This window comes from Callithrix jacchus, chromosome 17 (genome assembly GCF_049354715.1).
Source record: "Callithrix jacchus isolate 240 chromosome 17, calJac240_pri, whole genome shotgun sequence".
In the NCBI taxonomy this organism is placed as follows: domain Eukaryota; kingdom Metazoa; phylum Chordata; class Mammalia; order Primates; family Cebidae; genus Callithrix; species Callithrix jacchus.
Genome location: NC_133518.1, coordinates 34763026 through 34777491, shown reverse-complemented (window position 1 = coordinate 34777491; position 14466 = coordinate 34763026). Strand labels below are relative to the sequence as shown.

At 36.0% G+C, this 14466-nt stretch overlaps 1 protein-coding gene across 4 annotated transcripts in view; it reads left to right on the top strand.

Moving 5' to 3' along the window:
• The window catches only part of TSC22D2 (TSC22 domain family member 2), a 50379-nt gene extending 44571 nt beyond the window's left edge, over positions 1–5808 (top strand). For all 4 annotated transcript variants that reach the window (XR_013528542.1, XR_013528541.1, XM_035278576.3 and 1 more), the window contains 2 exons: positions 2794–2845; positions 4094–5808. Coding sequence is in view for 2 of the 4 variants with exons in the window: in XM_035278576.3 (XP_035134467.2) it covers positions 2794–2845; positions 4094–4354 (313 nt within the window). In the remaining 2 variants the exon portion in view is untranslated. The remainder of the gene's footprint in view (positions 1–2793; positions 2846–4093) is intronic.
• Positions 5809–14466: the final 8658 nt, after the last annotated feature.

Here is a 14466-nt window from a genome sequence, read left to right as displayed (position 1 = left end):
GCCTACTGAATCAGAAACTCTGAAGCGGAGCCTAGCAATCTGTGTTTTAACAAGACCTCCAGATGATTCTGATGCATGCTAAAGTTTGAGACCACTGCAGTAGGTTATAGAATTCTTATATAATAGCCTTCAAGACAATTAAAGGTCACTATAGTGATTAATAATTATATTTGATATTCTGTTAGAGTACAACACCTAACAGAGTTGAAATACTAATACCTTTTAAGGGATACATCTTCATCATGATCTATTTTTACCTTGCAAACCTGTTTCTTCTGTTGTCATAAAAAAGGTCTTAGGACAAGAGTTTGTTAGCTCAGCATTCAAAGAATAGCATGCTAATTATTCTTAGCTATGGGAATGATTTTAAAACTTCCTGACTGATTTTAATTATCAAAAAAAAAAAAACCCAGTAAACCCTTTTTTGAGGGTTTTGGGGTTTTGTTTTCTACTGCTTGTTAGTATATAAAACTGGTATTGTAGTTTGCATTTAAAGTATGCTATTTAAACCAAATGTGTTGAAGGAATCAAATGATTTAAGTCATGAAATGACTTACTTTAATTCAGTCTTTCTTTGCCATGTAAATAAAAATACAGAAAGTATATTTTTGAGATTCTCAAGCAAACTAATCTAAATACCTGTCACTGTCTTTTTTCCAAAATGTGTTTAGTATTTGTGGTGAATATATCTACATGGTATCTGGCACTGAAGTACACACTAAAGCCTTGTGGTTTACATAGTGGTTCTATAGTTTATAGTTACATATAGGCATAATTTGCACAGCTCACTACAGTCATTTAAAGCCCAGCACATATAAAGTATTTGTTAATGATCCATAATCCTTTCTAGATATTAGGTATACAAAACCTCTTTTCATCTTAGAAATAGTAGCAGCAAGAAGTGAAGGTAGTATACTGTAATTAATGTGGTTAATGCTCAAATAAACGCAGTGGTCCATGTAATGATTCAGGGTTTCAAGGATTTAGAAGTGGAAAGTCCATTGAGATCCAGGGAAGTTAAATACGTGATTTGCTGATGGTCATATAGGAATTGAATAGCAGAACCAGGATTATAACCATTTCTACTTGGATTGCAACATAAAAGGCACAACTACATAGGACAGAGTATTTTTGAGCCTCAAAATGATATAACATTGTGGGTCCACACCATCTAAAGTAAAGTAGTCTCCAGGTATTTTAGCTCTGAAATCTTCTTAGGTGGAGTATACTTTATGAAAAGTATTTAGTAACATATAAAAATTATCTTTTTGTATTGATACAATAAGCTAAAGTTTCAGATTTTTCTTTATAAGAGTAATTTTAAAACCTAATAACATTTTAAATAAAATTTAAAAAAAGAAAAAGATATAAATTCCAGCTGTTCTTACTACTTAATACATGATAGAATATAAACCACCAAAGAGGACAATTATTTAGCCTTCTGTGATATTATCATACAATTGCTAAGGTGGTATTTGAACTTGGGATGTGTTTACAGGCTAGATAACTTTTCAGTTATTTCCAGGAAAAATTGATCTAAACCCACATACCTTATTGGGTGATCTTTTCCAGCAAGTAACCTACAATCAAAGACTTGTAGGTTGGCCAAAATGTTGAGTTTGTTTTTTGTTTTCGAGATGGAGTTTTGCTCTTGTTGCCCAGACCGGATTGCAGTGGTGTGATCTCGGCTCACTGCAACCTCTGCCTCCTGGGTTCAAGCGATTCTTCTGCCTCAGCTTCCCGAGTAGCTGGGATTACAGGCGCCTGCCACCACATCCAGCTAATTTTTTTATATTTTTGGTACAGACGGAGTTTCAACATGTTGGCCAGGCTGGTCTCGATCTCCTGGCCTCAAGTGATCCGCCCACCTCGGCCTCCCAAAGTGCTGGGATTACAAGTGTGAGCTACGGCACTCAGCCAAATATTGAGTTTCTTGTTAACCAATCCTGCCCAAAAGCTCTATGAATCATTTTTAGAAGCCATTAATTTTTTTTAACTAGATGATAAAGTATAAAACTTATAAGAAAAGTCTTATTAAGAGCAGGGACTAGAAAAAAAAAGTCAAGCCATCATCTGAATTTTACATTGGAATTTTTACATGAAATGCAATTAAAATATATAGTTGATTAGTGAAGAAGTTTAAGAGATAAGGAGAGGGCACTGCCCATTTAAAATGTGTCCTTTTAAAACCACTAAACAGGGCCGGGCGCAGTGGCTCATGCCTGTAATCCCAGCACTTTGGGAGGCCGAGGTGGGTGGATCACGAGGTCAGGAGATCGAGACTATCCTGGTCAACACAGTTGAGACCCTGTCTCTACTAAAAATACAAAAAATTAGCTGGGCATGGTGGTGCGTGCCTGTAATCCCAGCTACTCAGGAGGCGAGGCAGGAGAATTGCCTGAACCCAGGAGGCGGAGGTTGTGGTGAGCCGAGATTGCGCCATTGCACTCCAGCGTGGGTAACAAGAGCGAAACTCCATCTCAAAAAAAAAAACCACTAAACAGGAGAAAGTCTTAATAGAATTGGGAGTTTTAAAGTAGCATAAGTATATCACAAGCAAATTAGATATTTTGTCACTACAAAGGACTTGTAGAAGTCATCTATTTACTGAGACCTTCATTTTAGAAATTAGACCTTTTGAGTACTGAAATTGTCAGAACAGACTTAATAAGCTATTTTAAATTACATATTTAGTTTTAAGTGAAACACAAATGTCTTTTACATTCTTTTAAGAGTTGGAAGGAAGGTAAAATTTTTAAGAACAATTTAATAACATATTCTAATTTTTTCCAGTGCATCTGGGGGAGGTGTTGTAGCCATTGACAACAAAATAGAACAAGCAATGGTAAGTAAAAGTTTACAGTTTTCCTATTTCATAGATTGTTGGTTGTATGGAACACTTAGCTTTTATCAATTTTAGAAAACAATTTATTTAAACCAAAGATTACCAAATCATGTTTTTTGATAATGAGATTTAGTTGAAGATGCTAGAACATTGAGAATGTTTAGTCTAGAAATACCAATTGAGTAAATATTTCTCCTAGTTGACCATCTCACATATCATTATAATTGATAAGAGTCATTGGTGAGGGGGCATACATAAAGACAGTATGTTCCCCAAATATTTCAGCATTGAAAATACTTTAGAGCAAAAAGAGTATTAAAGCAAAAATACCTAGAAGTCTGATTCAAGTAGGCTGTAAGTAAGCTATGAATAGACCAGGCACAGTGGATTGTCTATAATCCCAGCACTTGAGCTGAGATGGGAGGATCACTTGAGGCCAGGAGTTTGAGACCAACCTTGGCAACATAGCAAGACCCTTGTCTCTACAAAAAAAAAATTGGGTTTTTTTGTTTGTTTTGATATATAGTCTCGCTCCATCGCCCAGGCTGAAGTACAGTGGCACAATCTTGACTCACTGCAACTTCCGCCTCCCACGTTCAAGCGATTCTCCTGCCTCAGCTTTCGGTAGCTGGGACCACAGGCACACACCACCACAACTGGCTAATTTTTGTATTTTTAGTAGAGACTGGGTTTCACTATATTGGCCATGCTGGTCTCAAACTTCTGATCTCAGGTGATCTACCCACCTCGGCCTCCCTAAGTGCTGTAATTACAGGCATGAGACCTTACAGGACTGTTAGTCTCAAAGTATATATTTTTTTAATCCTACAATTTTAAAGTCTGAAATTACAGGTCACTTTATCTCTAAAGCAGTAATACAATTAGTTAACATCAAACAGCTTTCCGCTGGAATATTGTTCTTTGTTCTCTTGATATACCATTTTAAACATGTGATTTTAAATTTTTTTTTTTAATTCTAAGCTTATAGTTGACAATTTAGGTAGCTAGTATTTTTTGGAAATCATCCCAAACTTTGAAAAGATTAAATTCTGGGCTTACTGCTGTAATTGGTAACTGGATTTTTTCCAACCTATCTTCCATAGGCCTAGTCAAGATGAAGCAGAAACCTTAAAGGCAATAGCAGGAAAACTAACATAAAAACTTATAAGACACCAAGTAGGCCAGAACCAGATAGCACCACCTTTACCTTTTCATTCTTTTTGACATTCCTAATTTTGTTTTTCACAGGATCTGGTGAAAAGCCATTTGATGTATGCAGTAAGAGAAGAAGTGGAAGTTTTAAAGGAACAAATAAAAGAATTAGTTGAAAGAAACTCTTTACTTGAACGAGAAAATGCACTGTTAAAATCTCTTTCAAACAATGATCAATTATCCCAACTCCCAACCCAACAGGCCAATCCTGGTAGCACTTCTCAACAGCAAGCAGTGATAGCACAGCCTCCGCAGCCAACGCAACCTCCACAGCAGCCGAATGTCTCCTCAGCATAAAGCTTTCTTAAGCCTCATTAAGAAAAAACTGAAAGCAATCTATCCTTGTGTGCCACTGGTGTTCTTTCCACTTTATACGAAAGCAAGTAGCCATGCTTTGGTTGTGTGTTTGGCCTTTTCAGTATTAGACAATCATTCTACAAGAGCTTTTCCTCTCTCTGAGATGTCATGCAGCGCTGTTGATGTCCAGTTCTATGTCATCAGTACACAAGGAGAATAATAGATGGGGTTTATTAAAGCGAGCAAAGTCTGCATTTTACCTGGTGCGCATGAGTGGGGTCTTTAAGAGTTTTTGGTGGCTCTCCCATGTTTCCTATTACCCATGGATTTACCCTGAGCCTTCCTATCACATTATAAATAACAGTTCATCTAAAGAGCCACTTTTCTTTCAATATCAGTAACATTTGCCTACATAGGTTTTCATTTATTTGTGTTTTATTTATTACAGGGCTGCTATTTTCATAATGTACATGAACAATGTCACAGAACTTTTTTAATTTTTTTGAATATAAGTATCAGTAAAGGAAGTGAAAGACAGGATTGCATTTAATAGATAAAACGTTTAGGCAATAATTGAACAAAAGAATCCTGGCATATTTCTAACACTAATGGCAATTTACTTTTGGTATTTATTTTCAGTAGTAAAGACCCAGCTTGAATGTAAATTTTGTATAGTGTAAGTATGAAGAACATTAGTGCAACTGTACAGGTAGTCACCAGTTATTGTGATATAATAAATAATTGGGCTATTTTGATGAAGAAAACTTTGTTCATTTGTTTCTACTTTCTAAGAGAGAAATTGCCACAATTCCTCTGCTTTTCAACATTTCGTATGACTTTTTTTTTCGGGTGGGAATAAAAAGCTGTGAAATTGTTCAACCTACTTTGTAACCAAAGAAGCAAAGCTGTGTAATGGAGTTTGGTTTTTTTTTTTTTTATAATGCACATTCTTTATGTATTTTTATTTAGTGTTTTCTCAGTCACAATTTTCTTTGCTGTCTAGCATGATCTGCATGACCTATATAATCTTTGAACCACTTTCGTACCTCATGTTTTTATCCAGCACTCTTATTGTAATATGTACTAGTCTGTGAACAATGTCAAATAAAAGAGAACGAACAGGTAGTTTGGTGGAGCTGAGCTAGTGTACAATACACTAGTTGTAAAAAAAAAAAAAAAGTGAGCCATCTTTTGTTCATTTAAAATGGTGTTTTGAATTTCGTATGCAGAAAACGTTTTGTTACATTGCAGATTTTAATGTATTTAATAAATGGAACATGCAGATTAAGTGCAGTGTATACTGAGTATTTAAATTAAAATGTACATTTCATAAATACAGTTTCAAAAGAAAGCATCATTTTGTGTATACTAACACATTAAGTATATGTCAGAAATTGATGTATAAATATATATTTTAACACATTTTCTGAAATTAAACTGCAGTTTTGTTGAAATATTTGGCTCTATATGTGTTCAAAATTTGACTAGATTTGTATTTTCACAATTCAAAATATTCCTTAAAGATCTGTTATTAATGACTTACTGAGAGTTCTTAAATTTTCAAAGTAAAACAATTTAAAGAATGCAAGAATAGTGAGCAATATTTGTACTCAATATTCATATTATGTTAGTGATACTTAAGTAGGAAATCCTCGTCTACCAAACTTTTACTTGAATACAGAAAGGTGCCTGTAGAAATTAACATGTGCTGCGTCTGTAGCCAGCTAGCTAATCAGTTAATGAGAACCAATCTCCTTGTTAAAAGACGTGTTCATTTGAAATAAAAATTAGATTAGCCACAAACAAGAGGCATAAAATTGGGATGTACATGAGATTGCCAAATATTTTCTATTGTAGTTGTGCTGCAAGACATTGAACAAATGTTAATGAATAACAAATAATTAAAGGAACCGAGTACATAGGCTTGAATAAGCAACCCTAAGGATGTGTGGTAATTCCCAGTAGAACCCCTACAGGTGAGCTAATGGAATGTGAAACTTCACTGTTGGACTGAATTAACCAAAAGGTTTGCTGGTTGTGCCCCTCCAGTGCTAACTGTGATACGTGATATTTGATACAGGTGGAGAATCTTAGAGTTGAGATTTTTGTGAAAATAGATTCCATTTTGATTCTGGGGCTGGAAAAACACTACAAACAAAGTAATAGTCTCCAAGGAAATGAATAATGTGTTAAGGTTGAAAATAGTAACAGCAGTTACTACTTTTATATTAAAAACAATAGAAAAGGAGAGAAAACATGGGTAGTTCATAGAAGATATAAATGGCAGTTTCTAAAGGTTCAACCTCTAGTAACCTAAGAAATGCAAATTAATATTTTCAATGAATTGTAATAAGTGTTCTAAGAAGCAGGAGTTAATGCAGAAGGACAGGCTTTCCTATGTACTTTTAGAAAGTAATTTGGCAATATGTATCAAGAGCCTTAAATCATAAGCTTTTCAGTGTAATAACATGGGAAGATACTCAACTTACGGTGCATTGTTCAAAAATGCAAAATTATTATAGTGCCTGCCCTCTGCTTTCCCATCATCCCCTCCTTCCCTCAAAATCCAAACTACCCTACTGTCAACCCTTCCCCTAGCTGATTGTTTAGGATCTTAAGTTAACTTCCAGTTCAGCCTTGGAGATTTAGAGTCTCCTGCTCCAAATAGCTGTAAATATTAACTGACTGAGATCCCAATTTGGAGGCACAGTCTTACAGGAATGCCATCTAATTCTCTCAGTGGAATGTCCACACACCAAGGTCCCATATAAGCTTTTCTGTTTTAATTTAGCCAGTAAATCATAAGTAGAAATTTTTTTGATATGGTAATTGCCTACAATTCAAACCTAACTTTCCCCAAAGAAAATTTATTTTGGGTTGTTCCTGTGTGATCTCCCAGCTTGCCACACCAAAAACAAATAGTAGGGGTTGGAAGGCATTAAATAGTTTCCTTAGCCCCTAAGTGTCCAAAATGGCTGAATTTTTCCAATTCTATAATATCCTATGGTAATTAGAATTATTGCGGCAGCATCTTATAATCAAGCCTCCAGTGATTGGGGATCACAATTGCAATTATTCACAATAATTTTCATAGGTGAAAGATTCCAAGTTCCAAACCTGTAATTCATGGACCTTTTTTGAAAAAATGGAATATAAAAACTAGAATCAAGACATGTTCTTCTTGAAAATTTATCTTTGCAGAACCAGAAATAACTAATTGTGTGAAAACAATTTTTAAGATTTCAAGTCACATTTTTAAAAGAAGCTTTATGGCTCAGTGGCAGGCGCTTTGTGACATGGCTCAATTTTCTTCAATAATCCTATGAAAAGGACAAAACCCAGCCCTCAAGATTCACAATTTGAGGACATAATAAACCAACTAATAATGCTGTGAGAAATACTTGTTACTGTATGTAGTCAAGGATGGTTTTGTCAGGGTAGGTTTCCTCGAAAAACGTGACACCTGAGTCTTGAAGGTCGTAAGAGCCAGAAGGAAGGACGTTCGAAGCACAAGAAAAGAGCACTCAAAGGCTTAAGAGCATAAACAAGGCCCCTAGGACAGCCACAATTTCATTGGAGACAGGCAGGCAATGACTTCACAGACTTAGTAGTTTGGCATCTATCTATTCAGAAAGATTTATTTAATGGTTTTAAACAATGGGATATTGCGCTCACATTGTGCTAGATGTCGTGCACAATTCCACTGGCAGATGGGAGGCAGGTTGGCTGAAACTAGAAGCTGAAAAATAATTTAGGAGGGACGATAATCTAGAAAATAAAGGACAAAAGGGCAAAATTACATAGGCAATTTTGTGAAGCTCACGAAGGAAGCTTGTCTTGGGTCTTTGTGTACCATTTTCCTCTCCACAGTGAACATTCCATTCCTGGTATTAGGGGCCAACTTCCTTTTTTTTTTATTTTTATTTTTTGAGATAAGAGTCTTGCTCTGTCGCCCAGGCTGGAGTAAGTGCAGTGGCGCAATCTTGGCTCACTGCAACCTCTACTTCCTGGGTTCAAGTGATTCTCCTGCCTCAGCCTCCCAAGTAGCTGGGATTACAGGCGTGTGCCACCACATCTAGCTAATTTTTGTATTTTTAGTAGAGACAGGGTTTCACTATATTGGCCAGGCTGATCTTGAACTCCTGACCTCAAATGATCCCCCTCACCACCTCCTGGCCTCCCAAAGTGTTGGGATTACAGGCGTGAACCACTGCACCTGGCTGCCTATTTTCTTGTCTCTCCAAGAACAAAGAGTCCCAACTCAGACTTCAAAGTTTGACCCAGTCTTTTCCTTCCAACAGTCATAAATCTGTGAAACGAAAGTCTTTGTTTTCTGTTAAAGGAATTTCAAGAATTTAACAAAAGAGTTGGGGGAATGGAACCTTTGCTGTCACTATGGCTCTGTGTCACTTCTACCCTAAAGGTAAACTAAATGTAATCCTTTTATGGTGACTAAGATTAAGATGATTCCAAAGCCTTTTCCTAAAATCTATTCCTTGCTTCCTGATAAGGATAATATGGGTTCTGGCCCCACGGCAGGTATTGACAGCCCAAGGCAGGATAGGTTTTGCTGGGCTTTAGCCTTTGGTTCTTTGATATAGGTCAGTCTAGCAGGCTTCTTTTTAATAAGTCCCCTGCCTATCCAAAACCAGACCTTTTCTCCCACCTCCCGCTTCAAGCATCTTAATAATCCATATTTCTATTTTCTAGCAATACTAATAGTTTATTATTTAGTGATGTATACTTGTACCCTATTTACTCCTTTTCAACATTTCAGAATACATCTTTGTCATGTATTTCTGTAGCAGTTCACAGAATTTCTACAGCAAGATCTCTTTAAATGTATGGCTTCCCTTCATAGGTTGCAAGGATTACTTTATAAAAGTGCCATTGTAACTATATCTTTTGTGGAGTAAAATTGGTATGACATGCTGTGTTCACAGATGAAAATGCTAAGTGAGGCACTCGGAAGCAAGTTAAAGTTGACAGACCTTCTTGCTTTTTTTTCCCCCATGGAATCATCAAATAAGAAAAATAAGACAGATTTTCAGATTGGTGATGGCAAAGTAAGAAGCTGGTATTTTGAAATGGCACAGTCCACTTAGTTGTTGAATTCATTCAACATACCTGGTTGGTGAGTGAGTTGGCTTTATTTTTCATTCTCAGCAGGGAAACTGATAGACTAGGCAGTTTGGGGAATTTTCCCATTGTCTTCTGTCATGAGTCCAGAGTATCTTAAGTTTACAGACTATGACATTGTCCACAGAAGCCATATTTACATCCCTTTGGAGGGAAGGAAAAGGTGTGCTAACTTAAATCATAAAAACAACTGAATTTTAAAACCAGGCAAATGCCACAGTTCAACTTTTCTATGGAAAAGTTGAGTTTGTCTCTTCATTCTTTTGCATGCCTACAGTATTTCCATATAACAATTGTAAAGTACTTTTGCCTGCTGCAATCCAAATGTTATCCAGATCACAGTTCTTGCTGTCATTTCACAGGCGTGCAACATATCTATAGATAGGTCATACCCGAAGAAAGATCAGAGACAGCAAGGGAACATTTTCCCCAAAGTTGAGACTGAAATAATAGCAAGTCAGTGTAATTCTTGTTTTCTTACTAGAAAGAAACATGTATGACTTTGTTATCCCTATAAGTGAAGTTTTCAAGAACTTTGGGTTTCACTTTTATTTTATAGAAAAAAATGTTGACATGCAATTTAATTCTATTTCAATTTAGGTGCTGCACCTTGTACTGGATGTTTGGGGATAGAAAGATGAGTGAAACATGATTTGTGTGCTCCAATGAGCTCAGCCCAGTGTCAGTGTAAAAGTTAAAGCGCCATATTGTTTATTCAGAGTATATGTTATAGTTTGTGAACCTGATATCATTTGTTGAATGAAAGGTTTATATAAATCAACAGTAATATTGTCATGCCATGTGAAAATGCTTTGATACTTCCAGGAAACAACTTTAAATCACCAGAAAGCTTTAACATCAAATAATACTTTCAGAAGGAGGGAGAAAGCCTCCTACCTTGACATTGAGCCTGTGAAGTATTCCCTAAAAAAGAGGAACTCATCTGAGAACTAAGTTTACACATTTTTAATACTCTTAAGTTGTAGATAATGGAATTGATATAAATCAAAGTTAACTAGAATAAGATTCATATGTCATGAATTATATTGTCTATTGTCTCATAAGCAACACACTTATTATCTTGGCTGACAAAATCAGCTACCATTTAGTGAACCAAGTTAAAAACTCAGGTGACTGATGCCAAAAATAAATCTCTAATAGAGCTGAGAATCCAGAAACACAAATATATGTTGAGAAAGTAATGAAAGTGTCATTTTAAATGATTAAGGAAAAAATGGATTATTCAACAAATAATGTGGGATAGCATAACAATTTAGAAAAAATATAAAATTAGGTCTTTCACAAAAATTAATTCCAGCTAGACTAACAGTTAGTGTTCTACTTTTTGGTTACTCCCTTTTAGAAATTGGAAGCTATGTACCCTGTCCCTGTGAGAATGCACATAAGCAAAAACTTTACAAATAGTTTATGAAGAAATGCTCAATCTCAGCAAAATAAGGGAAGTGCACATTGAAACAAGAAACCATCTCAGATCCAACTAATATTTAGCATGCATACAAATCTAAAGTTGGAAAGGGTGTGGAAAAACAGGAATACATTGCTGGTGAGCATACAAATTGGCACAGCCTCTTTTAAAGTCAATTGTGTATCATTAAATTTTTAAAAGTCACATACCCTATGACCTAACAATTCCAACTTTTAATATACCCTAAAGAAACACACATGTGTTAACAAGACAGCTTGTACAATGATGTCAATTGCACCTTTGCTTGTACAGTAGACCCCCTTATCTACAATTTCACTTTTCGAGGTTTCAGTCATCCAATGTCAACCATGGTACAAAAATATTAAATGAAAAATGAAACGAACATGAGTTTTAAACTGCACAGCTTTCTGCATAGTATAACAAAAATCTCTCACTATTCCTCTTGATCCTGCCTGGGACAGGAATCATCCCTTTGTCCACTGTATCCACACTGTGTACACTCTCTGCGCATTGGTCATTTCTGTTATTAGATCATTAAAAAAACATAGTACATAGAGGGTTTGGTACTAATTCATGGTTTCAGGCATTCAGTGGGGGTCTTGGAAAATATCCTCCATGAATAAGGGGGGAGCTACTGTAATACTATGAAATTGGAAAAACCAAAACATCCATCAAAAGGATGGAATATGGTCTACATGATGAAACATTAAGCAACAATGAAAAGGAGAGAGTCCTACATGTCTGACATGGAAGGATCTCCAGGAGACAATGTTAAAGTTTGGGCAAAAAAAATTGAAAGACAATACCTGTAATGCATATGATACCATTGATGTTAAATCACATTACACACACACACACACACACGAATACTGTATAGTGTACTTCTACAAGTACATATTTGTGTATTATATAGAGAGAAGGTCTGGGAGGATACTAACCAAACTGTTAACAGTAGTTTGGTGGCGTGCATTAGCTTTAACTGTAATGTTTGATGTTTTTGAATATGCATTTATGTATTGTTTGTGTAATGACAAATTAATAAATTAGAAATAAAATAAAATAATGCATTTTCTTTTTGTCTGCTAATATTTCCACTGGTACCTGGGGTCTCATGTTCAGCATCTTCCCTCCCCAGGAATATCTTTCTCACTCTACCTGTTTCTTCTGCTTTGCCTTCTCCTTCAGTATTTATACAGGCTCAATAAGTAACTGACCAATAAATAAGTAGCCCACACCCCCAACGGAAAATGAGTTCCCTCCACTTGCTTTTCCAGCTCTCTCCTCTTCCTTTCCACTTTCTCCTCTTCCACATGTAGCTCATCACAAACGCAGTCTCTGCCACTGAAACTGTTCTTGTCAAGGTCACTGATGATCGCATCGTTGCTAATTCTATCCCATACATTTCTTATCTTGTTGAACTGCTTTACTCCTAATTTCTCTTTATGATCATTTCATTTCTCTAGTAGTTTTCTATCTCTTCATTTTCTAACCTTCCTTTAAAAAAAAGGAGTTTCTCTTATAAAAAGCATATAGCTGAATTTTCTTTTTTGAACCAGGCAACACTTCATTCCATAAAATAGAACAAGTGTTCCCATTTTTCTTCTATTATAGAGATGAAGTTTTGCCATGTTGCCCAGGCTGGCTTTGAACTGCTACATTCAAACAGTCCTCCCACATCAGTCTCCCAAGTAGCTGAGACTACAGGTGTGCACCATTGTTTCTGACTTGAATTTTTAATTTCTTAACCCAATCTGTCTTTTGATAGAAAAATGTAATTCATGTCTGTTTCATCAGTGTATATTTGGATGTATTTCTGCCATCTTACGTTTTTTCCTTAAAATGCTTTCTTAGCACCCTCCCTGACACACACACACACACACACACACACACACACACCTTCTTTCGCTTTTCTAAGCTTTCATTCAGTTGTTTCTTGTTCATTTTTGATTCCTCTTTTGGTTGGGAAGTTATACATTCCATATGCATTCTTCCAGTGGTTACAATTTTGTTTATCATTTTGTTGTAGATTTCTCAAGCATATACAAAAGTGAACAGTAGAATGAACTCCCATGTATTTATCACCTAGCTTAAACAATCACCTACAGATGCCCAATCTTGCATTATTTATACTCCCACTCCTTTCCCCTCCCCAAGGTACTCAAGATTGTCACCTCCCACAAGGGAGTTCTAAGAGGAGGAGGAGAATGTAAGCCCCAGGAGGGAAGTTCTAGGGGGAGGAGGAGAAAGGGCTCAAGGACCTACATATGGGGTTTAAAGTGAAGAGCCTAGGAAACTTGGGTTGTGAGGGTGCTAATACTTAGAAATAATCCACAATCCACTGGATTATTTTGAAGGAAATCCAAGATATCATAGACTTCATCCATATATATTTCAACATATTTCTCTCTAAAGGAAAAGGATTTTTAAAAAAAAATTATAACCAAAATACCATTATCCCACCTCAAAATTAATAATTTCTTATCACCAAAAACCTACTCAATGTCAACATTTCCCTGATTATCATAAATTACTTATGGTTTGAATGTGGGTCAAAATAAGGTCGACACATTGCAATTGGTTGGCATGCCTCTAAAGTCTCTTTTAATAAATAGGCTCCCCATACCTCTTTTCCCCTGGAAATTCTCCAAGAATCTGTTATTTGCCCTATAGCTTTTTCTGAAGTCTGAGTTTTCCTAATTGTACTTTTGTAGAATCCTCTGTCCCTATATTAGTTCTAGACATTTAATCAGATTCAGATTTATATTTTGTCAAGATTAATTCATAAGTGGTGGTATATACTTCCATCATATAAAGTCTGTCTCTATTTTGTGATGTTGGAAGCACTGATAATCATTACGTAGACCCATTAGCCTATTAATTCTATTATCCCTTCTCACTCATTAGTGAAATATTTCTCTAAAAAGAAACTTGCCCTTACCAACTATTCAGCTACCCTGTGGTAGAGTTTGTATAAGAAAGGGAAAGGCTTAATTCTTCCTTTTATTTCCCAGTTTTCAAAATAATGAGTACCTACAAAAGAATAAAAATAAATAAGGCATGATTAGGGAAGATATTTTATTCTGGGAAGAAGGAAAAGAAAATGTAGTGAGTTGATTTAGGACTCTATGACTTAGGTGTTGGTAGAGGGAGAAGCCAGGAAATAACCCCCAAAAAATTGATAATAGGAAATAGTGACCTGAAGATATGTCTGTTTACTGCTGAGTCTGGGAGTAACTTATAAGTGAAGAGTACCTTGAGGGAGGGAATGGGGGTGGGAAGCCCATATCTGGGAAGAGAAGCATATCTGGCTCACAAGAAGCATCTGCAGCTAGGAAAATCAGGTCCATTACCCCACGAATTCAGAGAGTGAAGAGTTACAGAAATGAGCAATGAATTTTTGTGGGCTTACTATCTGCCAAATGGAGACTAGACATACTCTCCTTACAATCTGACCATGAATCAGGAAGTTTAGTAAGAAAGACTGCATGGATTAGGTAACATTTAGCACATGCAACAATATTTTTTT